We start from the raw sequence: 26,725 nt of genomic DNA, 5'->3' as shown, positions 1-26,725 counted from the left end.
AGATATTTGTCCCTATTTCTTCTGTTCTAACAAAAACTTTCTTAGTACCATGCAAGAAGTTGTCAATGACATTGAAATCCTCAATCAAACATGTGAGTGTCAATAAAAAGTTTTTACAAATGCCAGCATCATCAATGCATTCCAATAAATGATCTATCCATTTAGGACCCCAAGAAGAAAAATATTCATCATTCCTATTTTTCAAAAACATTGCCATGCTTCCAGCAATACTGTGCAGCTGTTGTATCCTTACCACTACAGACTCATAGCATTCGAATAGTCTACCAATACAGAGCCATGTCACCAAATATTTACTCTTCTCCAATTCAGAAGACAAGCACGGAAAGAACTCGATATCTTTCATAACTGGTTGCAACCAATCAAATTTGAAACAGTTGATGGCAATTCGTATAACTTCTTTCTTCCATTCTAGATTTCTACCATCAGCAAAACACCCAGAAGCATACCCAAGAAAAAACATTCCTGTCATATTGCAACGATCAGTTACTGTACGTTTCAGTAAGAATAATTTTTGCTCTTCGATACTCTTGTTTGCCATGGTTAACACTTGCTCAATAATTGGATTGGTAGATTCAGTGTTGAGATCGTTACTTTTGATTATGGCAGAAATTACTGATTGCATGGTCTTGAGGGGTGTCAAATCATTTGAACCAAATATTAAATATTCTTCCTTGTCTTGTATAACTTTATCAAATCCTATTAAACAAAGAAGATTGATGGCACCTGGCAATTTTCCTACACTCGCAACAAAGCGTGGATTGGTCAATCGTATCTTTTTAACTTTTTCATCTGAAGGTTGTAAAATTATATTTTGACAAATACTTTTAATAGTGGTTAGTGCCGACATGGCCTCTTTGAAATCTTGGAAATTGTGCACTATTGATTTCAGCCACTTTTCAACATGAGGGTAGAGAGTTGTAACTTCATCCATTTTTTTTTTCTTGTTGATTTTCTGTGTGGCCACTTCACGACCTAGATTCTTGGAGCCGAAGAGAAATGGCTAATTTCTTTCCATTTCCAATTCAACACAAGTGGACTATCTACTCTCTCCATAGATTATGTCTTTGCTCGAACAAAGAAGGCTAGAGACTCACTTCATTGTCAAACCTCTCTTCAAAGGATCAGAACATACCTGCACAGACATATCCAACCAAATACTTTGCTGAATCAAAGAGTTCAAAAGCCAACATAAACACATTATTCACAATCATCAACAAGAGAATACCCAAACTAAAAACAATCCTTGAAACAAGAAAATGTAAAGATGTTTGTCTTCAAAATAATGTTGGAATCAAATCATTGAATGTGAACTTTATCAACATTATGGAAATAATAATCACAATGGAAATAGATCTATAACACTGTTATACCTTGTACGGGATTATTTGACGAAAAAATAAGTTTTCGATTACAAAATAAATTAAAGTAATGCTGTAGGTTTGGCCATTAGGTAAACTGATTCTTTCAAGCAAAATGAGAATCCAATGTAACATAACAGTATTGACATGCCACCAATCAAAAAGCTTGCATAAATCACTCCATTTTGATAGACGTCAAATGCCATTACAAAACAACCAATTGGAAATCCAATTAGTATTAAGAAAGCAACCATCAAGCATAATCTATCCAATAAAAGCAAATATTCAGATCTAATAAATGTCAATAAACTTAATCTCTTCCTTTTGAAATAATCCACAAGCCCAACAAAAAGAAACATGTCCATTGCTCCAAAGAAACAACTCAACAATACGAAAGAAATCAAATACCCTGTTACATAAATGTCAGTAATGAGAATTCCAACTGGAAGCAAACCTGCTCCCAGATGTACAACATAATCCACTAACAAAGTAATATAGTGTTTGTTTAGAATAACGTATTGAATGAAAACCGAATCTGTTGCCACAAAGAATAGGGAGGTAATTGGTGAGGCTATGAAAAACGGAGCAGTTACGAATATTCCATGTGAAAGTAAAGCTCTAAAATTGTAAATGCTTGCATATTCGTATGGTTCGATTTTTAATGGAAATACCAGTGCAAAGCATTGTAAAATGGCAAATGCTAAAATGGAAAGTAAGAGTGAGAATAAGGAAATTTGAATCGCAATTTTGGAAAATAATCGAGTGAGTATTCTAATTCTTAATTCTTTGTAAGTTTCACTGGAAGGAGATGTCCTAAAATAGAAATCTCTCTTTTGTAATTCTTTTTGAAGTACATTGTAATCCTTAATTAATATTCCAATTAAAGTGAATGGAATATTAGTTAATAGAACTAGTATCATGAATAAGGGAGAAAAGCAAATTAGTAGAAAATAATTAAATTCCCCTTTTTGGAAATAGTTAAAATTACATAAAAGTAAAATTCCAAAAATAATAAATAAAAATATCATTAATGGAAAGTACAATTTTCTATATAATAAATTCGTTCTATCCATTGATTGTTTTCTCTTTTCCAAAAAAGTATGGAAAGAAATACAATCATTCTTGGCATTTCTAAATATGGTAAACCAATTAATCTTGTCATTCGAATTACAATTTCCAATATTTTCCAAAACTAATGATTTTAAATAATCTGAATCATTGGTATCGTCTGTGAAATCCAAATTGTGCCATTCCACATCTGGAGTCGATTTTACAGAAAAAAACTTTTCACGTTGTTTTCGGTCAATTGTGAAAGTCAAATACGAATCTAGAGTGAATTTTTTAAATTCCAAAATGTATGATTTGTGATATCTAACGAAGTTCTTGAATATTGAAATTATTTGATGATCAATACATGTGTTTCTATTCGAAAGATCAGTCAATTGTTGATGTTGAATAATTTGATGGTTGGAAAATAAAGAAACTGGTCCGATCATGAGATCATCTTCGAGTATGGCATTCCAACCCGTAGAAACTAATCGGATTGAGTGCATTAGTGTTGTTTCGTCTAAATATTCAAAAATTGATGAAATTATTTCTCTTGGAAGATTGATGGGAGAAAGATCAGTTGAGGCATCATTTTGAATATTTGAATAATTTCTGAATCCAGAATCATAAATAATAACCACCTCCTCCTGAAGTGCAATTTCAGGCATTTTTTAATTTAAAATTTTAAGTTTTACAATGTAAATTGAAATAACTGCAACAAGATAAAAAGTTGGGGTCAGTGAGGATCGAACTCACGACCTTAGGATTATGAGACCTACGCGCAACCCTACCTAATTTTATTATTTAAAAGATAATGATACATTTATAATTAAATCAAATTGTAAACATTCACCAATTTGTATTAATTTTGGAAGATTATATTCAATAATTAAAAATTTACAAATAATTAGAATTAGTGAAATTTCAGATGAATTAGGAGAAGATATAATTCATAATTCAAATTCATTTTTAATTTTTACAACAAATGAAAATTTTAGAGAACATATTGATGAAACAAATTTATCAGATGAAATTAATTTAATTAATTTTAAATCTGAAGATGATAATTTTCAATGTTAAAATTTTGGGTAAGTTTTTATCTAACAATATATATCGCCAACATGTTGACTCTTATTATGGTTGATGAAGTCGATGATGGAAGAATTATTGATACTAGTAATTGTGTTCGTACGACCAATGATGGTGAAGCCTTTTCTCCATTGACTGCTTTGATGAATTGTGAGTCAATGTTAGCAAAGCAAACTTTCAATGACTGCTGCTCAGATGATAAGATCTATGAAGTCATTAGAAAGGGTCTTGAATTTGATGAGCAATTCATCTCGGAAGAAGATTCCGATGCTGATTATAGCTGTGAAAGTAGCAGTGAAGATGAAACAGAAGATGAAGATTCTGATGCTGAAGAAGAATGTCCACTATTCCTCTTGGATAGTTCATTTTATGGTAAAAGAAATAGATGTGAATATGATGATTACTATTCGGAGGATGATTTTGAGGATGATCGTAAAAAGACTAGATACTAAAGGTTGATTAAACTTACAAGAAAAAACTAAAAAAGCTCCATAAAAAATACAAAACTTCAAAACAACTATGGTTTCTTTTTATGAGCTATTTTTCAATGTAAAGCCAACCAAGAAGAATATTGAATTTGATCTGGTTTATTGAATTCATTACTTTTGACATTCCTTCTTGTGAGTTTTCCAATCCTTCTCTTGACATTCACGTGAACAATAGTGAACCTTCTTGCATTTGCCACAAACGAGGAGTTTCTTTGAACCTTCAGCCTGGGTAGCTCCACAAACAGCACATACTTTTGGTTTTTCATTTTCAGCTTCCCTCTTCCATTCTTTGGTAATTTCAACCATCTTTTGTTCTGCTTCTTCTTCATCCTCAGCATGGAATTGATACTTCTTTACCACATCATCCTTATCTCTTCCAACAATAATTTTTACAAAAGCTTCTCCATCAGTTGTTTGGATTTTGATTCCAGTTTTTGAAAATTCATCAGTAACCAAAAAGTTGGTTTTGTCTTCCAAACCACTGAGAGGTGGATGCTTGACACATTTTCTAATAAATTGTGATAAACCTCTACAGAATGCTTCAATCCATTTCAAGTCCTTCAACTCTGTTCTTCTCAAAAGAGTTCTATCCATAGTAATGAAGAAATTCTTCAGAATTGTAACAACAAATGGATAATAGCTATAGGTTCTTCCCTTATGAATAGGCCAAGAATAAGCCTTAATATCATCCAAATCTTGGAAACTGATATTTGTAATTGGACCATACTGTACGGATGGAATTTCAGAAATCAAATTTGGATTTCTTACAAACTTTGAAAATTCACTCATATTCTTGAGAATGGAGAATCCTGTTGCATTCGGATCTGTACAACCCATCACACACACTACTCTCTCCTTTCCATTCATATACTCTAAACCTTCTAAACTTAAATCGTCGTTCTTTAACAAACGTTTCAAGGTTTCACTTGGATTTACTTCCATATTATTAGAGAATTTTGAATGAGTAATTGAAACATGAAGTGGATAAATGATGGAAATGTATTTCCATGGTTCCAGTGATGCTAATTCAGCCATAGCTTCAAACAAATTTCTTCCAAATTCCAATGAAAAGTTTTCACCTCTTGAGATGAGAGCAGATCTCAATCCTGGGGACTTGATAAATGGATGTTCTGGTGAAGCCATTGAATTAGCTAACTCTAAACTCATGGTAATCATTCCAGGAATCTCATCTCTGGAGAGAAGCATGACATTGTTAAAAGCAGGTAATTTAGTTATCAATCCATAGTTTAAAACAGCTTCGGCCTTACTACGGAAGTAATCCACACCATAAATCATTAGCTTGTCAGGTAAAAATTGTGGTCTTTGTGGAGTAGTGTTGGATTTTGCCTGGATAATGGCCACACATAATCCACGTAAAAGTTCAAGACCGAATCCAAACTTTTCATGTTTCTGTTTGTAGGTGGCTCGTTCAATTACAATTGGACTACATGAATCAAATACTTCATAAACATGAATAGCATAATCTCTGAGTTCTGGACTTGGACAATATTTTAGCTTTTTACAATCTGAAGCATCTCTAACTCCTAAAGGTTATAATATGATAATTATGGAAAAGGTTTCATTTCTAATAAATATTATGAATATTAAAGATACGTACCATGTGTAGGAACATATAATAAATGCCATATAAGCCCCTTCTTAATATACTTGTCATCCACAACTCTTTCCAAACCAATATTTGTGTCATTTTGCTTTCCAGGTTTCAAACAAGCTGTCACAATTTCTTTTGCAGTACAATATGAGTCAACTTCAGTCAAATCTTCCAATTCAAAATCAGAAATCAAATCAAATATTTCCTCCATGTTCAGAGTTTTACTATTCATTTTGAGAGCAGCCCTGTCAATCAATTGAGCAATTGATTCTACATTATCTGCATTGAATTTACCATCACGTAAAATAATTTTCTTAACCTTCTTTGAGTTGTTATTCTCAATAATTCGTTTCCTAACTTCCATACTTCTTTGTTCCATAATTTTTTGCATATCAGCAGGAATTGAATTGTTATATTTTTCCACCAACATTTGATGACAATTCCTCAGTGCTTCTAAAGCCTTGTTTATATTATAATATTCTGAATAGGCTTGAATCAATCTAAAATGTGCCTTTTCATATTGTGGTGAGAGTTTAACAGCCCTCTCGGAGTGTTCGATGGCATCTTCATAGTCATTAACGGCAAGACTGCAAGCAGCTAAATTAGAGTGGTAAATTGCATTGTTAGGATCCAAATCGATTGCCTTTTGATAACATGTGGCAGCACTATCAAAGTCCTTCTTCTTGAAAAATTCGTTTCCTTCGTTTTTGTGCTTTTCGGCCAGTGGATTCATTTTTTTTAATTTTTTTAAATATTTAAAACAAGATAAATGGGCGGGAATAAAGTTGATTTTGTGATGGGATTGGTGAATAAATTTCCTAGTAGTAATAAATTAATAAGATTTATTGTGAAAGGCAATTAGTAATGTCATCTTCTGACATTTCTTCGCCATTCTTATTATCGTGACAAAGCTTTAATAATCTAAAAGCTGCTTTTTGGGGAGGAACGGATTGAGATGGAAGGTTTTCAAGTAAGAATTCAAAAGTTTTCAACACATTCTTACAAAATGCTTCTTGTTCTTCGTTGGTATTAATAGAAAGTTGTAAAGGTTGAGCAAAAAATGGATGTTCTAAAATTGTTCGGATAGAAGGTCTTTGACTTGGATCTTTAACCAAGATGGTTTTCAGCAAGTCAACTGCCTCTTGGTATTGCTCTTCACATGGTGGGAAATATGGTTCCTTATTCCTATCTGTAATTTGTGCAATCTTGGTGAGGTGATCTTCAAAATCAGAGAATGGTGTCTTTTGGTAAATTGTCTGATAAAAGATAATTCCAAGACTCCAAATATCTCCAGGAGGACCAAACTTATATTTTGGATCATTGGCATTGTGATTAATAAAACTCTCAGGTGGCATAAAGTTAAGAGTACCAACAATAGAATTTCTACAAATGCTTAGAGTTTGTTCATGATCTGGAACTTTAGCAATACCAAAGTCGATAAGTTTCAATTTACCATTGACAAGTAAAAAGTTGGCAGGCTTAATGTCTGTGTGGACAATCTTTTTCGAATGGATAAAGGAAACTGCTTCAAGCATTTGTCTCCAGTAAACTCTCAATTCATCTGTAGTAAATGATTGGTTGGCACTCTTCTTCTTGATAATATTATTAAAATCAGTGGTACCTAGCTCCATAACAAGAAGGATTTCATCCCTCTTGTTATGAGGTCTATATTCGTAATCAATTAATTTAATAATATTCTCTCCAATATCATCAGCTCTTAATTGTTCTAAAAGAGTAGCTTCAGCTAGAAACCCATCAAGGACAGTTTTATCGTTTTTAGTCCTGTCAATCTTGATATGTTTTATAGCAACCTCTTCTTTGGTATTGGTATCAACACACTTGTAAACAGTGCAACTTCCACCTGATCCAATCCTTTTTAATACTTGGTATTCTCTATTGTTAATTGGTACAAATACTGTAGGCTTAGACCTTTTGGCACTGCCATCCTCAGAGACAGCAGATGTTGAAGTACTGTTTGGTGCAGTACTGGTATTTGGAGTTGCAGATGGTGTAGAGACAACTTCTTCTCTAGGTCTCTTATTTACATTCTCTGTGTTAATGGAAGTAGGAGTTGGAAAAGTGAGTGTTGGGAGTGGTTGAGGTGTGCTTTGTGTTGGGGGCACACTAGTAGTTTTGATGGAAAGTGCAGTAGTTGGTGTTGCACTAACCGAGTTGGAAGAAAGGGAAGTAGAGGAAATAAATGGACTAGAGGAAATGCTTGGCATTTCAGCATTAATATTGATCGATGATTGCTTACTACCGGCAAAGAGATTGGAACGACTTGACTGCCTTGTTGAATTTTGTTGTATGAGTTGGAAGTCATTATTTGAATTTGATCTTCTTCTTCTATTTCCAGTAAATAATCCTGCACCTGAATTACTAACATCTTGAGGAGAGGTAGATTTAGTTGTTGGTGTGCTAGATGGTACTTGTAAATTTTGAAAAGATGGAATCATTGTGGTTGGTTTGTAAGAAATTTCAACTTGTGGAAATATTGATTTCTGTAAAAGAGAACCTTTGATTTCAGCCAAAATTGGAGTTTCACCCAATCGGTTAATACCCTGTTGTACCTTAGAAATACTTCTGAATATTTTGTCAGGTTGTTCATTGGTTTTCCACTCGAATAAGGCGTTCAAAATGTAGAAATTTTCCTCATCTTTAACAGGATGATTATAGTTTGATAAGAATTCAAAATGTTCGGCGAGTCGTTTTCTAACTTCCTCATCCCAGTTAGGAATATCCTTATTACCAACAAATTGAATGGCCAATATTATCCAAAACATGTAGATATCCCTCTCGTGAACTTTAAGAAAACTCTTATCAATACAAGTAATACATAATTTGATAAATTCAATTTTCTGATCATTGTGCAGATTTGGAAATGTATCAAGCTTGGAGAAGAGTTCGGACAATGTATGGAATGGTTGTTGATTGCTTTTTAATTCTTCAAAACTTGGAATTTGAATGAGTGCCTTGCTTCTCGAATAAGTTCCAATAGTTGGTTTCGAGAGACTAGATGATGATATCGATTTGCTAAATGGTTGTTGTGTTGCTGATGTTCTTGATGAGGGAATTGTTTGGGGAGAAAGAATATTCATATGGCTGGGTGTTAGATTTTCCTTTCCAACATATAATTTGTTGGATAGGTTCATATTGCTCGCCTCTTAGTACTATATTGTTGTTTGTTTAAATTGTTGTGAATATTCTTGATGAAATTGTAGCGATTGCAGGCAGCGCCTACCTGTTTGTGTTTTTTGTTGTTTTTTTTGAGTGAATTTATTGATTTAACGGAAGATTTTGGCGCCAGTTTTTGGAGACAGCAGTCAAATAAATCCAAATAATCAAACCTTTGATAACACTATGTTAATCAATTTATTCTTTAACATGAATTATCGCATTCAAATAACCAAATCTTTAATTTCTTTATTTTAAAATTCAATACTAACAAAATGATAACAAGTTTCAACTAACCAGAAGGATTGTCTAATCATAAAGCCATCCACAGTCAAACGTCAAGAACAGATTTAAAAAAAAAATTCATCACTGCCACTTGGACAAGTTTCAGAAAACAACGTAAACTCACAACAACCTCATAACAACCCATAGCATCATCTTTCTCATCTCGGGATGTTACCACCATCCAATCACTCTAAAAAATCACTTCGTTCTCTCTTCTCAGTTTCGGCAGGAAACACAACAAATAAAAACAACGGAACATCATCAGCGCTTCCCTCTCAGAGCCTTCTGTTGCAACAACCTCAACTCAATCAGAGGTCGCTTTGTGTGGGTGATTTAATTTCGGTCTATTATCAAAATGATGATGAACAGGCAACTGATGAAAATGGTGAGGAAATTGGATTCATGAGTGTGAAAGGGTAGGTTTTAAATATTCATCTCTCAGAGTTTTTGAACATTGTATTTAATTGTTTTATGTTGTGATCATGTAAAATAATAGATTTACTGCTAATGCTAGATGTGGATTAGAAAGTATTTCCGATGAGAATCTGCCATCCAATTTCAAGTCATGTGTATTTGTTGTTCAACAAGCATTTTCCTATAATGCCCACAAAGAATTCTACAAAAAATTGGAACAATTAAATGTAAAATTGAGGACCATGAATCAGTCGGCCAAAGTTACAAAAACTGCAACAGCTGCCGTTAGCACAACAAATGCTGCCAATGCTTCTACTACCACGGTCAATCTTGCCAACAGCTCTATTGCCATGACAATATCATCAAGTGCAAACATGAGTGGAATTTTAACATCAAAAAGCACCAATGACATGAATACCAGTAGTGGACAATTAGCCGTAAATAACGAAGAAGGAGCTGTTTCCACAAGTGCAGCCACTCGAACACAATATGTTCAAGCTCCTTCTGTAAAAACTTTCATCAAATCTCATCAATATCATTTTCTAGATTTGACTGAGGAACAAAGAGCTCAAATTGAAGAATTGGAAAGAAAAATGGAAAGAGAAAAACAACAAAACAATATTGAATATGAAAGAAATATTGGTAAAGAAATATTATATGGTCAACCAATCCAACTCATGCATTTGAAAACTAAGAAATACTTGTGTGTAAATCCAAGAGAAAAAGCAGAAAAGCAAAAAGATTGTCTCAAGCTAACACTTGTTTCAGAAGAAGCTATAGATTCGACATCTCATGTTATTGTATTACCTTATTACAAATTCAGATCGGAGGGTGATGCTGTAAAATTGAGTGATCAAGTCAGATTTTTTAACAGGAAGAGTAACACCTTCCTTCATTTGGGTCAATTTACTTACTCAACGGTTTTGTCCTCGAATAATCAACTCATCTCAACATCAACTCAGGTTTCCCTTGATGAAGATGACAGAAGAGAAATCAACATGATACCAGGTACAACATTTACCTCATCTTTTTCATATACCAATTGGAGAATTCGTCTATTTTCTCCCTATTTAAGTATTCATTCAGGTAACATGTTAAAGGCTGGTGATGTTATTAGGCTTTTCCATACAGAATTGAATAGTTTTTTATCGGTCAACTCTAAAACTGGTAGAGTAGAATGTGTTGGCAGTGCCAACAAGACCTCTTCCTCAACAGCCGATAAGGCTCTTCTCCCAATCAAATCCAACAAAAAGTCAACAGATGACGATACGAGCCAATCAAAGAATGATAAAATGTACGCATTCACAGATAGTTTGTGGGAAGTAGAAATGGTTGACCCTACTAGAGGTGGTGCCTTGATGTGGAATAAGAAGTATAGATTTAAACATGTTTCCAGTGGAAAATATCTGTATGCCTCAAAGGATAGTCATTTTGTAGAGGAGAATGAAGATATTTTTGATGATTTCTCCAGTGATTCAGATGATGAATTTGGAATTACAAATTCCTTCTTCTCTAAACTTTCCAGAAGAACTACAGCCAACACTGAAGACTTTGATAGATCATCTGTTGCCAGTGCATCCCAAGTCAATATTTCAGTATTCAATGAGAGTAGTATTTCACTTTCATCAACAACATCATCTCCAGGTAATTCAGCAACAGATCAATATTGGAAATTGTTGAAGCGAAAGCTATTGGCTGCTGTAAAGAAGGAGCAAATTGGTGTCTCTCTTGAATTGGCTGTAAAAGATGGATTGGGAAGTGATGATACCACTTTCATTATTTGTCAACATGATGTACAATCGAGACATGATAATCATCATAATACTGCTCCAATACCTTTGCAAAGCTATTTCCGTTTGAAACATGCCCACAGTCAGACTTGGGTTCATGGTGTGAGTAGTGATTCTGGTATTGGTTCAAGTCTTATGAAGGCAGATGATACGCCACTCAAGGGAAAGAATGAAACAACTCCATCAACTCCAAGTAGTACAACCACCAACAAACCAACTCTCAATCTTAGAAAACAAGCTCTCACTCAAAACAATGCTGCCAATGCTGGAATGATTAAACCAGAAAAGAAGTCCTCTCGTAAGAAATTCAGACTCTATGCTACCAATGTATTATATGAACAGGATGTATTCTCCGTTTACAAGGTTCCTCAACAGGAGCTCGAAGACTTACTTCTTGTTCAAAGTATTTATCCATTAATTGAAAGTTTTATGAGGAGAGTTCAATCCAGATCTATCAAGAGACCAGACGATTTCAAAGTGTTACTTCAAACACTCTTGCCTGCCCTTGCACAATTGGTTTGTTTTTTGACTGACTCTGATGAAGAGGATCCACTCAAGAGAGAAGGTATTCCATTCAAGAGCAGACAAAATATTCTCAGAGAAAGAGGTGTAATTGATTTAGTAATGAGACTTATAGAAGAGTTAGTTGATAATGTTCCAGATATTGTTTCACTTTCAGTTTTTGGAGAAAGTCCTGCTAAATTGGGAGATGAAAATACATGGACAGAGTCAGATCTGGCATCTTATCACTACTTGCTCCGTAACTTGTACAGAGTGATCAAACAATCTGTCAAATTGAACAGTGACAATGGATTGTACATGTCAAAATATATTACCGAAATTCAGCAACATATCAAAATGGATGTTGGAGCCAGTGTTGCCCTAATTGAAATTTTAACAAATAACTATGGACTATTGAACAGAATGCCAAAAGAGCAAATAAGATACTTTGTAAGATTGTTGGTAGATGAGGAAAGTGGCGGATTTGATGAAAATTTAACATCTCCACGGAAACTTATGGTTACCCCAAGAGGTTTTTCCTCTTCTCCAGCAAAGAAAATGACACCAAAGAAAGAAGAATCATCAGAAGAAACAGCCACTGAGTATTTGAGTGCTAAAAATTCAATCTATCTTTCCTTCCTTAGTGCATTGTGTGCTTGTGGTAATAGACCAATCAAGAAGAACCAAAGCTACATTACCGAGTTGCTTTTCGAAGACGAAAAGGTTACAAACTCTCTCATGTTCCCTTACTTTGTAGATAATGATCCAAAGAACAAACTTTGCATCAAGGTTAATGGAACTGAATATGGTTTGTTGGAATTTGTGTCAAAGGCAATGTCTCAGGCACTTTCTGCGAATACTGCAAACTTTGATGGACAGGATGATTTTTTAATTTTGCTCAACTTTTTCCAAAAACAAATTGAACTCTTGTCTCTCTTGTGTTTAGGAAGAAATAAGGAAGCTATCCAATACATTCAGAATAAGTTCAGCTATGAGCTTATTTTGGCATGCATCAAGGAGAAGAATTTACCATTTGAAATTAGATCCAGCTTTTGTACACTTCTTTTGAATTGTTTCTTGGATGTTGATCCTTATGAAGCCAATCCAACAATTTCCTTCACAAGAAAGTGGACAGAAATTGAAAAGATGAAAAAGACTCAAGACGACAAAAAGATCAAAGAGCTTCGTACCTTCTTGACAGACTTTTACAAGGAAAACTATCAATTAGATTGTGGTAATGATATTACAAGTGTTCAAAAGAATTTATTCATTTATAACCTTGTTTTCATGACCAAAAAGATGTTTGAATTGGGCATGTTTGATTTGTCAAATATTTATCCAACCCACAGAGTTGTCGTTGAATTGCTAAAGCTTTTGGATTGTACAAATGACAAGCTTAATGGAAAACCAGCACTTGATGCAATTTATGAGGAGAATGAGCAAACTATGATTACTACAAGAATCAAGCAAGAAGTTTGTGAAATTTTCGATATTATCAAATCTCAACAACTGAACGTTAGAGTGGACTTTTTCTTGATTAATTTCAAGTACAGTTTCACTGTTAGTGACAAATCAGAAGACAAGCGTCAAGATTTTGTTAAAAATTCACTTTTCAAAGATTCCATATTTAACGAATCTGCATCCGTTCAAAACCTTACAAAAATTCTTATTGATTTGACCAAGTGTAAAAATGCTTCATTGGCCGTAAAGGCACTTAACTTATTGATTCGTATTCATAGAGAGAAGGAAGAGCTTAAAGACTTGTTGCCACGAATCGAATTATTAGTTTCCAGTGCCGTCATGAAAAGTTATGATAACATTCTCGAAATTTTGAAAGATCTTAAAAATTTTATCAATGCTGCTAACTCTTCATCAGGAACATCATTGGAGCAATACTCAAAGAGTATTCAACAAAGTTTCAAACGAGTTGAAGACGATTATGAAAAGAATGGCTCAAGAACCCAGAGAATCCTAAGAAACTTGAGTGCTCACGAATTGGCTATTGAAACTCTTACCATGTCATTCGATGATAATAGATCCCAACAAAGAATTCACAAGGCATGTGTTCGCTTCCTTTCAGATTTTGTGAGAAAGAATGCAGAAAACCAAACTATCCTCTTCCCTTATCTTGAATTCTTCATGTCAAAGATTGGTCAAGATTTGGGCATGTCAACACTCATCTGTGAAGTTGTTAGAAATAACAGAGGCTTGTGTAGTATGTTGGAAGAAAGACACATTAGATACCTTATCGATCTTATTGCAGAACATGGTTTAAAGGCTCGCTATCTCAACTTTTTGAAGATTATTCTCATGGGTACTGATGGAAATCCAATCAAGAGAAACCAAACACTGGTCACTCAAAATTTACTGGATCGTAAGAAGGATGTTATTGTTCTTTTTAACGATGAAGAAGGAATCAAGGAAAGAGATAGAAGAATCAAGAATAAGGAACACGAAACACAACCTGATGGTATCCTTTGTTACCATATTGAGCTTTTAAGTTTGTTGGCAGAGTGTGGTGATGGAAGAAATCATGTTGCTGAAGTTAAACTTCAATCCTTATTATCTATTGAAGATATTTTGAAACAATTGCTGAGTCCTAATACAATCCCAGAGTTGAGAAATCCACTCCTCCGTTTTTTGGATGAAGTTTACATCAACGCAGATAAGGTTCAAGATGAAAAGCAAATGTCTAGTAGCTCTCCAATATTCCGTTTATTGGCCAAGATGGCAAGAGAGCTCGATATGTTTGTTAATAGTGGTGGTAATTCCAACAATAGAAGAAGTACCGAAATTATTCTAACTGATCCACTTGATGCCAGATCTGTAGCCACTCCAATAGGGGTTGGTGTGCATCCAAGAAATACCAGTTCTCAAGATTCTAACCCATTAGAGTTGGCCAAAACTTCTTTCGTATTGAGATTGAAGAAGCCATTGGAGGGTCAAGGGGATGATTCATTAATGGGACACGATCCAGAGGAAAAGCTTTATGTAGAAATCAAGTACATCTTCCAACTTATGATTCCATTCATTCACCATTACTTCCACTTGAAGTTCCCTCCTAACGATTTTACTGGAGAACCTCAACAATTAGAAGTAATCAAGGCTGTTATTGAAAATCTGTTCAATCTCTATCAAACAGTTGCAGAAGCTGCACACAAGGAGGCTGTTATAAAATGCTTGCAAGCCATGTGTAAAGTTAGCAAGAGTGGAAATCAATCCAAATCAATGCCACAAGAATTTACTCAAGAAATATTCAAATTCTTGAAGGAAGCTTCTTCCACCAAAGCAACTCAATTCAAGCAACACATGCAAAAACAACAAAACAAGCAATTAGTTCTTGCTCAAAAGAAAGAGGATGAAGACGAAAAGTACATGAAACAATACAAGGTCTATGTGAGTGGATTTACTACAATCCTAACCCAAGAATCTAACTTTGCCAATTTGGGTATTCTGCTCTATGAACAATATAGAGGCTATCTTGATATGATTGTAAATGTTATTAGAAGAATATCAGAATTAGCTCCTTCAAGTAAAGACGGAGAAATTATTGGAAAGGCAGGCAGTATTAGTAATTTAGCCCTCTATTCCATTGAAATGTTAAAGCAAATTATGAATACTCAACAAGATGAATCTGTTTTGGAAAAGTTGAATGCTGAGCAGAGACAAAGAAAATTAAACAAGTTCCACCATGACTTGGCAAAGGCCAAAATACCAGAACTGGTTTTGGAAATGGTTTGCAGTGAAGATCACAAAATTATGAAGTCTTCCATTGAGCTTGGTGTTTCCATGCTCTTTGAAGGTAACAATATTGTTCAGGGCTATATTTACTCCCTCTTCAAGAAGGGAAGCACGGAAAGATTCTTCTTGTCCATTCGTGACAGAATCAGATTATCTATTGATGAAATTAAGGAAAGAAAAGCCTACTACAAGAGACAACAGGAAAAGAAGCAAGATTTCAAACAGTACAGAGCCAAAAAGTTGAGAAGAGGAGACAATCCTGGAACTGTTCCTGCTACCCCAACTGCTCAATCATCTAGTAGTAATCAAACAGATGATAATGAAAAAGAAAATGAAGAAACATTCCAAGAAGAGTTTGAAGAAAAGGGACATATTGAAGAAATTCTACGTTTCCTCCAATTGATGACAGAAGGTCACAACAATGACTTGCAGCACTATTTGGCAGAACAAAAGTACAATACTCAAAGTTTCAATATTGTTGAAGAGTGCCTGAATTTTATTGTAGCTCTAGAAAAAGACATTACAGCTGATAATATTGAAACAGCTATCCAATGTTTTGATTCACTCACTGAATTTGTACAAGGCCCCTGCCTAACCACTCAACAAGTTATTGGCATGTCTCCAAAATTCTACTTTGTTTGTAATGAAATTATGTCAAAGGACTATAAGGGTGTTTTCAAGTTGGACAAGTGCTTGGAATTGAAGGGAGCCATGTTTATTTGTTTGACTTCTTTGTTGGAAGGAAGCAACAATCACAAGATTGCAATGATCATGAGAGACAGTTTGAATTTCCCAGACATTATGGAATTTTTAAAGAAGTGTTGCGTTATTTCTTTCACACCAACCCAATTCATTGATGAAAGTAGAGGTAAAGGCTTGCCCAAGATTGACCTGAATATTGGTGCAAAGGAAGAAATGACTTCAAGAATACAGGCTGAAGTTACCCAAGATGGATTCAGAGACAGCTTTAGAGATAAACAGCTCACCAAAGAAAAGCAAAAGAGAATTTGTGAGGCTACCGAACAATACGAAGAGATTGCTTTCCAAATTTACTTCCTATTGAATACCCTATCTGATGGTGAGAATATATTTGTTAATGACAGCCAAAGTAGCTCAAAGAGTACATTCTCTGAAAATAGTAACAAGAAAATTTCACACTTGTTGGAAGTTCCAGAATATTCCAGATACCTGGTACCAGTTGAAAAAGAAACAGGAAGAATGGAAATTGTTAGAAATAATACTATAGAAAATGTTTACTACCGAATTCCAAATGAAAGTAGCTTCCTCTCAGAAAAATCCCGTAAGAATTTCCTCACCTCTGTCAACTCTGAGGAGTACACAGCACAAGAAAAGATTCGTAACTTTTTCGATCAAACTGATACCTTCTATACAGAAATTGTTCACTACAAACAATTTGAATCTGATAGAAATCAAAAGGTTTTAAGTAGTAATTTCATAGTTTCCTTCTTGTGGAGGTTTTTGAGAGAGGACAATTGGAGTAAGATCAAGCTTTTGAGTTTCTTACTTTCTCTCATTATTAACTGTTTCGTATTGTTTGGTTTTAAGAAAATGTATGCCGTCACTCCTGGAGATATTCCACTTCCTGGTTATTCCGATCCAGATGATTCCACTACTGGTAGTTTCCAATATCAAGGTGATTGGAAAACAGATTGGCTAGATTACGTTCAGACAGTTCTCGGTGTCATTCAATTAGTAACTACGTCCTTGCTTTTTGGTACCTATTTATACTTCTTTGCAACTTTGGAAGTTAAGAAGAAATTCAAGTTGAAAATGGGAGAGAAGTGGGAAGATTTACCAAGAGATAGACAATTCTATAAGAATTACCTCAAATATCTAGCCAAAGACTTTTACGTTTCCTTCCTTGTGGTCTATTGGGTAGTTTCAGTATTGGGTCTGACAGTTAATCCTATTGTCTATGCCATTCACTTGTTTGAAGTTGTAGTTCGTTTTGATACACTGTATGATATTGTGCTCAGTATTCAAACAACAGCAGAACGTTTCGTTTTAACAAGCATGCTCATGATTGTGGCAATTTGGTTCTTCTCCCTCATGATATTCGCCTTTGTACCAGAAACATTCTATCTCAAGAGTGATAACTCTGATAAGCAATTCTTATGTGATTCAGCAGCTGACTGTATGCTAAATACGTTGAATTATGGTTTGAGAACAGGTGGTTTCTTCGAAGATCAGTTCACACCAAGTTGGGGAATCTGGACAAGAGAAATTATCAACATGCTCTTCATCTTGGTTGTTATTGTCGTATTGTTTGAAGTAGTTTTCGGTATTATTTTGGAATCATTTGCCGAGTTGAGAGAAAATCGTGAAAAGACTGAAGATCGTCTCAAGAATAAGTGTTTCATTTGCGATATTGAGAGGGCTAGATTTGACCAAAAGGCCAACGAAGGTATTACTTTTAACAATCACGTCAGAAAGGAACACAACATGTGGAACTATCTCTTCTTCCTCATTCACTTGAATAGAAAACCAAAGACAGAATATACAGGTTCTGAACAATATGTGAGTAATTGTGTTCATGAGCAAGATGTTTCCTTCTTCCCTATTCTTCGTTCCATTACTTTGGAAAATGTAGAATATAGAGCTAGATTGAGAGAGGAATCTTCCAATTCCACTCAACAAGGAGGCTCTCAAAAACAAAGTCAATCAGCCAAGTAAAATAGTTTTCAAATGTTTATTGTTGTGGATTTGAAATTAGTGTACTTGTAAACATTTCAACATTAATGGAGTATAATAAATGTGATCAACTTCCTCTACAATTCCCAATAAATTAACATTGTTGGATTGAGTTTTCCAAACATAGTAAGGATCAAAGTTTGAAGTTTTCTTAACCAAGTCCAGGGTAAACCTAACAACCCAAAACAACTCATTTCTAAACAAACCACCATAGATTGCATCATCATTAGCATTATAGAAAAACTTTCCTTGCACTGGATAATCAGTGACAATGTCAGCAATCTTTTGGAATTGCTTTTCAATGTGATAAAAGGACAATTGTTTGAGATTTGAGGTGATAAGATAACGTTCTCTATTCATATAAATAATTGATATATGAGTTGCATTTAGTGTTGGAATTACATTCGCCACTGTATGTGTTTTCAACTTCAAATTGACTCTGTCTACTCTCATGCTATTAGATGAGGCATTTCTAATAAGCATGTATCCTACTCCTTCAAAAGAAGGAACCTCGAATGCAGTATCAATAATTGTGTCATGTGGTGGAAAGTGGCTTTTTTGCTTTTCAACAATATTCAACTTGCTGTTGAAAACAACAGTTTGTCCATAATCAACTTCGCCAACATCAATCAAATGCCACAATGGAGCTGCCGTTGTGTTAGTAACACCAATTGACCACTTGAAATCCAAGAATGAAGGTACCTTCATTTGTGAAATTCTTAGTTTATCAAAATCCAACACGTCAAACTTGCCAACGAATCTCTCATAATTCTCCTCATAGAAACCCAATAAAAATGGTTTATTTCCTTCCACCAAACACCCAGCTCCCAATATCATGGCAACAAGTAGTGAGACAATGTAAATGTTCATATTTTGTTTTTTTTTCTTCTTCACAACATTGAATTTTTCAACTCCGTGGACGACCATGGACTTTGACTTTACAGTCGTCATAAGGTGCAATTCCTTTTCTCTGTTTTGATTTGGAATTGTCAATTAGAAGCAAAACCTTCAAAACCCTTACATTTTTGGGAATGTTGTGATCTTGTTACTTTTTCTTGTTGGTGGCAAATCCCATCATGATTTTACCGAGGATTGACTTTTTCTTTCCATCACTACTACTGCTGAGAGAGGAAGTTGAGGAAGAGGCAACATTAGAGGTTGATGAAATGACCGACAAATTGGAGACAACACTTGTTGTGGATTGATCTGAAACAGTGGAATTGGTTCTGGTAACGCCTCTTAGCTCAGGAGCAGATGTTGATGGAGTTGAAGGTTGACCAATAGTGGTGGAGGAAAGATTTGAAGAGGTTGGAGAGAGATCACCCTTTCTACCTGGTGATTTGAGAGCTCTGAAAAATCTACCAGCTCTACTACTAGTTCTCACGATGGCCTTTGTTCCTTTCGAGATGAGTTCACGTTTTTCTCTGACCTCTTCGAGTGCCTTCTCAATTTCCAATACCCACTCCATTTTAACCTCATGTGAAGGGAATAGGATTTCCTTTTCTACTGTCTTGTTCTTTTCTGCGTTGAGTAGAATCATGGAGAGTCTATTCTGACCACCTCCACTAATGAATGCATCGAGAAGTGAGTAAGCTTTCACTGATTTGGCAACTTTGGTCTTTTGTCTCTTCTTTTCTCTGAATACGAAAATGTCATTGAAGAGATAGGCCTTATATTCAATCTTTGGTTGATCTCCAAAAACAATTTCACCCTCTCTGATCAATCTTCTGTGTGGTTGGACTAAATCACTCAATTTCATTAGTCTGGATAATTGATAAACTTTGATACGATTGTTGGTTTCCTTAATTTTAGCATTTTGAGTAGTGGCAGATTCTGTAATTTTCTCAATGGCTGATATCAAGTTGGAGTAATCGGCATGATCTGGGGGTGTATTCTTGCACAAATTTTCCAATAGCAACTTGTATCTTGGAATTCTTTGGACTGGCATAATTAAAAAGCTACCAATTTCCAAACCTGCACATCTTGGATGGGTTTTCCTCTTGTCAAGCCACTTGTCAAAAATCTTGTCTTCAGCTCTGTATTCTCTAATCTTATTCATTGTAGATTCGTATGAACTCAGATAGGAAGTGTAAATTTTAAAGAATGGAGCAATCTTTTCAAACAAGTCTCCAATCAACATGTCATAAATCTTTGTTGGATCACCTTTGTAAATCTTAAATCTGTCTTCAAGTTTGACAAGGAAGTTCTTGTTGAAAGTCTTGATGGTAAGCAAGTCATTAGGGAAGAAATTCTTGGCAATCATTTTAGGTACCAATCGTTCACTTTCTTCTGGATTCTTATTTTTATCAGCTGGGAAGTAGTTATTTACAATTGGTTCATAGAATAAATCCCACAAAACATCCAGATATTTGACATATTTTCTTTCACTTTCAAGAATTTCAAGAACCATGTTAATTCTTTCCTTTGATTTTTTGTTTTCTTTTGCTTCTCTTTCTTTTCTTTCTTCTTCAGACTCTTCAAGTGCTACCTTCTTGTAGGAGGCACTAACTGGTCTAATCTTTGGAGTAGCAAATAGTGGATGCTCCATGTGAACAACATCTGTCAAGGATTTTTCATTTCCTTCCTTGTTGAGTTGTCCAAAGTTGACCTTCTTATCCTCTTCAGTCATGATTACTTTTGGAGGATGCATAGAAATTGGAGAATGTTCAGCAGGAGATGATGAAGGTGAATCCAAATTTTCAATAACTTCTAATTTGATTTGAGGAATAGTGACAGGTGGATTGTATTTTGGTGGGGTGACATCAGATTCAGAATCTGAATCTGAAATTGCTGGTGGGGTGATACATGGTGTTCCATATTCTTCTGTTGTTACAGAAAGTGTATGAGTAGGAGGTGTATCCAGATAGTCATTATTTCTTCCAGATATTGGTGTCATTGGAGTTGAAGTGGTGTCTGTTTCTACCATAGTGGCAGAGGAATTATTTCTCATTAATCTTGGAGACAGTACAACATCATCTGTCATACTATAATCTGATTCACCATCTTCACCATTATACATTTCAGTTGCCTCTGACATATCTGTCAGATCATAAGGATCCAAGAATAAGTTGTTTTCCTTATGTTTGTTGGATAAGCCAATTTCCTTATATCCCATGCTGTCTTCATTTCTCAATTTTTGAATAATGGTCTTTGCTTTTTCTCCAGATACTGCGCTAATGACCTCTGCAATTTTAGAAATTTCAGATTGAAGATATTCATTATTATAATATTGGAAGTTCTTGAGCTTTTTCAATTTTTTGATATCATCAGGCAATGTCATTAGGTAATTGTTGGAAATATCCAACTCTTCAACATTAACCAAATGACTAATAGTACTTGGTAAACTGAGAAGCACGTTTTCGCTAATATCAATCTTGGTCAATGTGTTCATTTCGTTCAATGCTTGAGGTAAAAATTCCAACTTGTTATTACTCAAATTAATACTTGTCAATGAAAGCCTTGCCAAATCAATTGGAAGCTCATAAAGTTGATTTCCACTCAAGTCTAACACTTTCAAATCACTAAATGTATCAACAAACCATGAAGGTAAAGTGACAAGATTATTTTGAGACAAAATGAGTTCTGTGACATGTTTGCAATCAATGGCAGAGTATGGTAAAGTTTCCAAATCATAACCAGACAGATTCAAGACTGGATTCTTTGTTCTTTTACATTCCTCAATAATATTTTGAATGAGTTGTCTTCTGGTTGGAGGTTTTTGACTTGGAAGACGAGTATTTTTAGTTGAGGAGGTAATACCAACTGGTTCTTTAGAGAATACAGAAGGAGTTACGGTTGTTGTTGGTGTTGGGGTGGATGCTGTAATATTGATAGCAGGAAGTGGTGCATTGGAAGTCCTTCTGTGAAGAGGAATTGGAATAATACTTGGTAGCTCCTCAGGAGAAGATGGAGTATCCAGGAAACTATTAACAGTTACTTCAACATGTGGCTCCTCAATTATAACTGGCTCTGGAATGTCATCAGCTTCTTCTGGATATTCCAGTTGTACTTCTTCCTCACTATCTTCATTGTCTCCAAACTCATCATTTTGATAGAGTTGACGTAAAATTTCAGCAGTGGAAGGTAGTTCACTAATTTGTTGAGTTGGGGATTCCTGTCTCCTCTTTGTGTAGAGTAAGTTATCTCTTCTGAAGAGGTAACCTCTTACAAAGCCTTGAATGACAACAACTCTCTTAATTTTATCTTCAAGCTCGTGAATAATTTTATCCTCTAGTTCCTTCTTGAAAGTATCTCGAGTTTTCCATGATTTGAAAGCTGCTTGAAGAAGTAATAACTTTTGTCTTTGTTCAGAAATTTGGTTGCATGCTTGGGCTCTTCTGCTGATGCTTTGTAATAATGTTGCTTTTTCAACTTTGTCTCTGTGGTTTTCTCTTTCTATGTGACCAATACAGAGTGAATCAATAAGTTCAACTGAAGGTTTGACAGAGTTTCTAATAAACTTTCGTATAGTGCAGCCTCTAGCCAAAGATTGTAAAAGTAGGCTACTTTTCTTTTTCTTTTCAAAACGTTCCAATTCCAATCTAGTTTTAAGCTTTTGTTGCAAATTAGATATCAAATCAAGAGACTGTTTCGTTTGGCTTCTCAAATCATTGGATGAAAGCACTGTTTTAAGAATAGTTTGACAGTGAGTTATGTTCTTCATACTTTGGAATAGTTCTCTTCTCTTGGAATAACCAAGAAGAGCTGCACTAATTTTGGTAATACCTTGTTCGGATTGTTCCATAACACGTCTCTGTTTGAGTGATCTAGCAACTGCTTGAATAGGTGAAACATCTGAGGATTTGACAATGGTTTTTCTTGCCTGCTTTCCTCTGAAAAGAGCTTGAATATATGGAATCTTGCCCAACTGTTGATTTGTGTGTTTTCCCTTAGAGTATGTTCTAATTAGTGCTTGAAGGGATAATATTCTATTCAAAGAGAGGGGCTTGCTTTCACTTTGCAAGTGTTTTCTGCACAGTGATTGAATATTTATGATAGCACCCAATGATTCACTAATTCCTTTACGCAATGCAAATTGTCTTACAGAGGATTGAATAGTTGGTATAGTGCTGGTTATTGCCTTGAATAGCTTGACTCTTTGGGCAAATCCTTTCATGACAGATCCTAGATTGTTAGAAAGAGAGTTTTGTCCTTCAATTCTTGTTTTTTCTAAATATCCTCTTATCTTAGCTTGTAATATATTGATTCTAGATTGTGAATTTTTCATTTGTTTTCTGTAAGAGTATGCCCTAGTCATGGATTGCATAACTGTCACTCTAGCAATTTGATCCTTGACAAATTGTTTGTTAGCAAATCCACGAATCAAACTTTGTAAATTGGCTACTCTCAATTTTTCTTGATCCAAGTGTTTGTGTGCCAAATATCTTCTAATATTTGATTGCACTATTTGAACTCTATTTTTGTCAACTTTGGACCTGTTAGTAATTAATCTACTCCTGCACAGAGCTTGCAACCCAAGAAGATTATTCAAGTCAGTTGAAAGTGCTTTCCTTTCCATAACACTCCTACAAATAGATTGCAAGTGCAAGGAGATGATTTGTTGTTGTTGATAGCTGTCTAGTGTTAAAAAGGCCCTAGAAACAGCTTGGAAAAGTTTCACATGAGCAGCTGCTTGTTCTCTAATCTTTCGAATATTTCTACCATCCATAGATGATTGTATCATGGAGACGAAATGTGTTTTCTTCTCTAATTGATCAATTTGATCATCCGAAACTCTGACTTTTCTTGTCATAAATCCTCTAATCAAACTTTGACATTGCAAAATATTAGAAATTTCTGTTGAAAGATTTCTTCTTTCCACAAACCCAGTGCACAAAGATTCCAAGAGACAAACATTATCAATCTCTTTCATCATTTGTTTTCGGGATGTGTATTGTCTAGTAAAACTTTGGATTTTGGTGGTGGTAGCTACTTGTGACTCGAAAAGGTGTAACATCAATCTTCCTTTGCTGAAAGCTGTCAAAACATGTGCATGATCAAGGTTGTGAGACTTTTCTTTTTGAATTTGCCTTCCTCTTATTAATGATTGTAGGAGAATTATATTGTTGGTTGCTGTAGTTTTGACATCATTTGCCTTTTTTGCAATTATCACAGATTGAATAAGGCCAATGTTGGACATGTCGTTCGAGTGTAAATGTTGGACTTTGTGGCTGTTGAGAGCTGCTTGAATGGTTTGAATTGAGAGCTTTTCTTTGTTGAAAGTATTTCTTGATTTAGTTGCTGAGAGTAAACTATTAATGAGGTTTACACTCCTCACTTTCTCGGAATGTTCTGATCTCAACTTTGAACCATTATGTAGAGATTGGACTAATAATGCCAAGTCCTCTTCGCTTGCTTGTTTGGCATTCAGTTTTCTATTGGTAATGCTCGATCTAGCAAGTGCTTGTAATATTACGAGTCGTGACTTGTCAACCATTAATGATTTCTTGTAGCATTTTGCCTTAGAAAGAGCCAATAGTGTGTTGGCTCTGTCAATACTCTTATGCAACGACTTTCTTGAATTTTGTCCAATTAAATGAGATTGCAGGTCTGTAATGGCGTGCAATACATTTGTCATACTGTTTCTTTGGGAGTATCCTCTCATAACGGATTCCAAAGTTTTGACATTATCCACATTATTTCTATAGTTGAGTCTATCTTGCTTACTAGCAGCAAATGAATGAATCATTGATGATAAGTTTTCTAAATGGAGAATTTGTTTTTGCTTCAAGTATGCTGTGCAAGCACTTTGAATTAATTTACAATTCTCAATTTCATTTCTTAACTTTTTACCAATAATAAATGTGCGTGCCTTTGATTGTAGGATGGTGATTTTTTCTAATTGATTCCTTAAATCCTTTTCTACTATAGATTTCAAGCATCTGGATTGCAAAATCTCCAAGCTCTTTAAACCTTCTTCCACTTGTTTGGATTCATAGTTTGATCGAACTCTTGCTTGCAGAGATTGGATTGTTGATACAGTACTCACATAATTCTCCTCTACTATTTTAGAATGCAAAAAGCTCTGTAATGTAGATACACTTTCTAATAAACTCTTTAGATTCTTCATTAAGAGCTTTGATTTGAGTATGGATTGCAATTCTATTACCTTGTCTTTTTGTTCCGAAGATTTCACAAATTCCAACTTGGATTGAATAAAAGCTTGAATGAGTTGTACTTTTTGTTTTTCATCCATAAATTTCCTAACAGAGTTGGAATTTCTCACAATTGATTGCATTGTTGTCAAACTGTTCTTTTCTTCTTCAAGTTCACTTCTGATATTGAAAGAGTTTAACAGTCCTTGTGTTATCATTGAGAGAGTTTCTTTCACTTGTCCCATTGAATGTCTTTGTAAGTATCCTCGAATAATTGCCTGCAATACAATCAGGCAAGTTATGTACAATTCACTAGGTTCTGATTTCTCCTCTTTTACTTCTGTAACAATTGTTGGAACAACAATGCTCTCCTTAGCATTGTCCTCCACTGCTGTAGTAGAATCTTCCACTATTTCTTCTTCTGTGATGTCCTTTTGCTGACTTTCTGTGATATCAGTCAAATGTTCTTCCTCTTTCATGTCGGTAATATCTTTGGTTTGGGACAGAATTTCCTCTTGACAAGTTTCCGATAACTCTTCTGGTATGGAAATTTGTTTTTCTTCAGTAAATGTTTCTTGATATTCTTCTTCTTGTTGTGGTGTAGAAACTTCTTCCAATTCTTCTTGAATTTCGTCTGTCTTTACTTCCGACAAGGTTTCGTCTGATGATTCTTCCACACTAATTGGTTCCTCCTTCACATCATTAGTTTCAATAAATATACCAGATTCCTCCAATACAGATTTCAATGTTTCATCCAATATTTCCTCTTCCTTTCTTCCAGTTTCCAATACTCTAGGTGAAACTTTAGAAGAAACATCTTTCTGAACCAACTCATCACCCAATGTCGATGTCGATGATGAAGAAGTTGTAGTCGTTGTTGTCGTATTATTAGCATTCGAAGAAAAGAATTTTCTCCAAACAAAAGCAGCCACTCCAATAAAGAGTGTACATACAAAATAGATGAGTCCAAGAGCTGCCATTGGATCCAATTGATTCTTCAATCTTTTCAAAATTTAGAATGAATTTTATAAAGATAATGATGGTGATGATGATGAAGTTTAAAATTCTTCTATTTTTCCAATATAATACAACAACAATAAAAACAATTTAATTGATGATGTTAATGATTGTTTTAATTGTATGATGATGATGATGGATAATGGCTATGGAATTTCAATATTGTGTTGATGATGATTATTAATAAATTCGCTGTGTTGTTGTGATGGATGTCGGAAAATCAGACGAAAAAGGCTTTTTTTTTTGAGTTTTCAGTCAACTCTTGAGAAAAGAGAGGGAACGAGTTGAATGTTCCATTCCTGGGTTATTAGAAATAGTTGTTGTTATCTATTCGAAAGGGTGATGAACATGCAAGTAAACGATAGTAATATGTATTGTGAAT

The 26,725-nt window shown here is 34.7% G+C and overlaps 6 protein-coding genes across 6 annotated transcripts in view; 2 read left to right on the top strand and 4 right to left on the bottom strand.

Moving 5' to 3' along the window:
- NAEGRDRAFT_69437 (uncharacterized protein) overlaps nt 1–952 on the bottom strand; it is a gene marked incomplete at both ends in the record, with an annotated part of 1,559 nt that extends 607 nt beyond the window's left edge. The window contains one exon of the mRNA XM_002675315.1: nt 38–952. Coding sequence (XP_002675361.1) covers nt 38–952 — 915 coding nt within the window. The remainder of the gene's footprint in view (nt 1–37) is intronic.
- A 2,574-nt stretch (nt 953–3,526) lies between these two features.
- Nucleotides 3,527–4,025, top strand: NAEGRDRAFT_80325 (uncharacterized protein). Its single transcript, XM_002675409.1, has one exon. It carries the CDS (start codon nt 3,548–3,550, stop codon nt 3,965–3,967), a length of 420 nt encoding a protein of 139 aa, XP_002675455.1. The 5' UTR covers nt 3,527–3,547; the 3' UTR covers nt 3,968–4,025.
- An 89-nt stretch (nt 4,026–4,114) lies between these two features.
- NAEGRDRAFT_50318 (uncharacterized protein) lies at nt 4,115–6,045 on the bottom strand (the record flags this gene model as incomplete). Its single annotated transcript, XM_002675314.1, has 2 exons — nt 4,115–5,547; nt 5,622–6,045. The coding sequence occupies 2 exons, from the start codon at nt 6,043–6,045 to the stop codon at nt 4,115–4,117; spliced, it is 1,857 nt and encodes a 618-aa protein (XP_002675360.1).
- Nucleotides 6,046–6,457: 412 nt separating this feature from the next.
- NAEGRDRAFT_69434 (uncharacterized protein) lies at nt 6,458–8,767 on the bottom strand (the record flags this gene model as incomplete). The annotated part of the gene is made up of 1 exon (XM_002675313.1): nt 6,458–8,767. The coding sequence occupies one exon, from the start codon at nt 8,765–8,767 to the stop codon at nt 6,458–6,460; it is 2,310 nt and encodes a 769-aa protein (XP_002675359.1).
- A 963-nt stretch (nt 8,768–9,730) lies between these two features.
- On the top strand, nt 9,731–18,339 carry NAEGRDRAFT_80324 (uncharacterized protein; the record flags this gene model as incomplete). Its single annotated transcript, XM_002675408.1, has 1 exon — nt 9,731–18,339. The coding sequence occupies one exon, from the start codon at nt 9,731–9,733 to the stop codon at nt 18,212–18,214; it is 8,484 nt and encodes a 2,827-aa protein (XP_002675454.1). The 3' UTR covers nt 18,215–18,339.
- A 938-nt stretch (nt 18,340–19,277) lies between these two features.
- Nucleotides 19,278–26,306, bottom strand: NAEGRDRAFT_80323 (uncharacterized protein; the record flags this gene model as incomplete). The annotated part of the gene is made up of 1 exon (XM_002675312.1): nt 19,278–26,306. The coding sequence occupies one exon, from the start codon at nt 26,304–26,306 to the stop codon at nt 19,278–19,280; it is 7,029 nt and encodes a 2,342-aa protein (XP_002675358.1).
- Nucleotides 26,307–26,725: the final 419 nt, after the last annotated feature.

Source organism: Naegleria gruberi (assembly GCF_000004985.1).
Source record: "Naegleria gruberi genomic scaffold NAEGRscaffold_34, whole genome shotgun sequence".
Lineage (NCBI taxonomy): Eukaryota > Heterolobosea > Eutetramitea > Acrasida > Naegleriidae > Naegleria > Naegleria gruberi.
Note: the sequence above shows the minus strand (reverse complement) of the source record. Positions and strands in the feature narration are given on the sequence as shown.

Excerpts from the sequence above, each read along its gene's own strand:
- NAEGRDRAFT_80325 (XM_002675409.1), top strand. The coding sequence starts at position 3,548 with ATGTTGACTCTTATTATGGTTGATGAAGTCGATGATGGAAGAATTATT.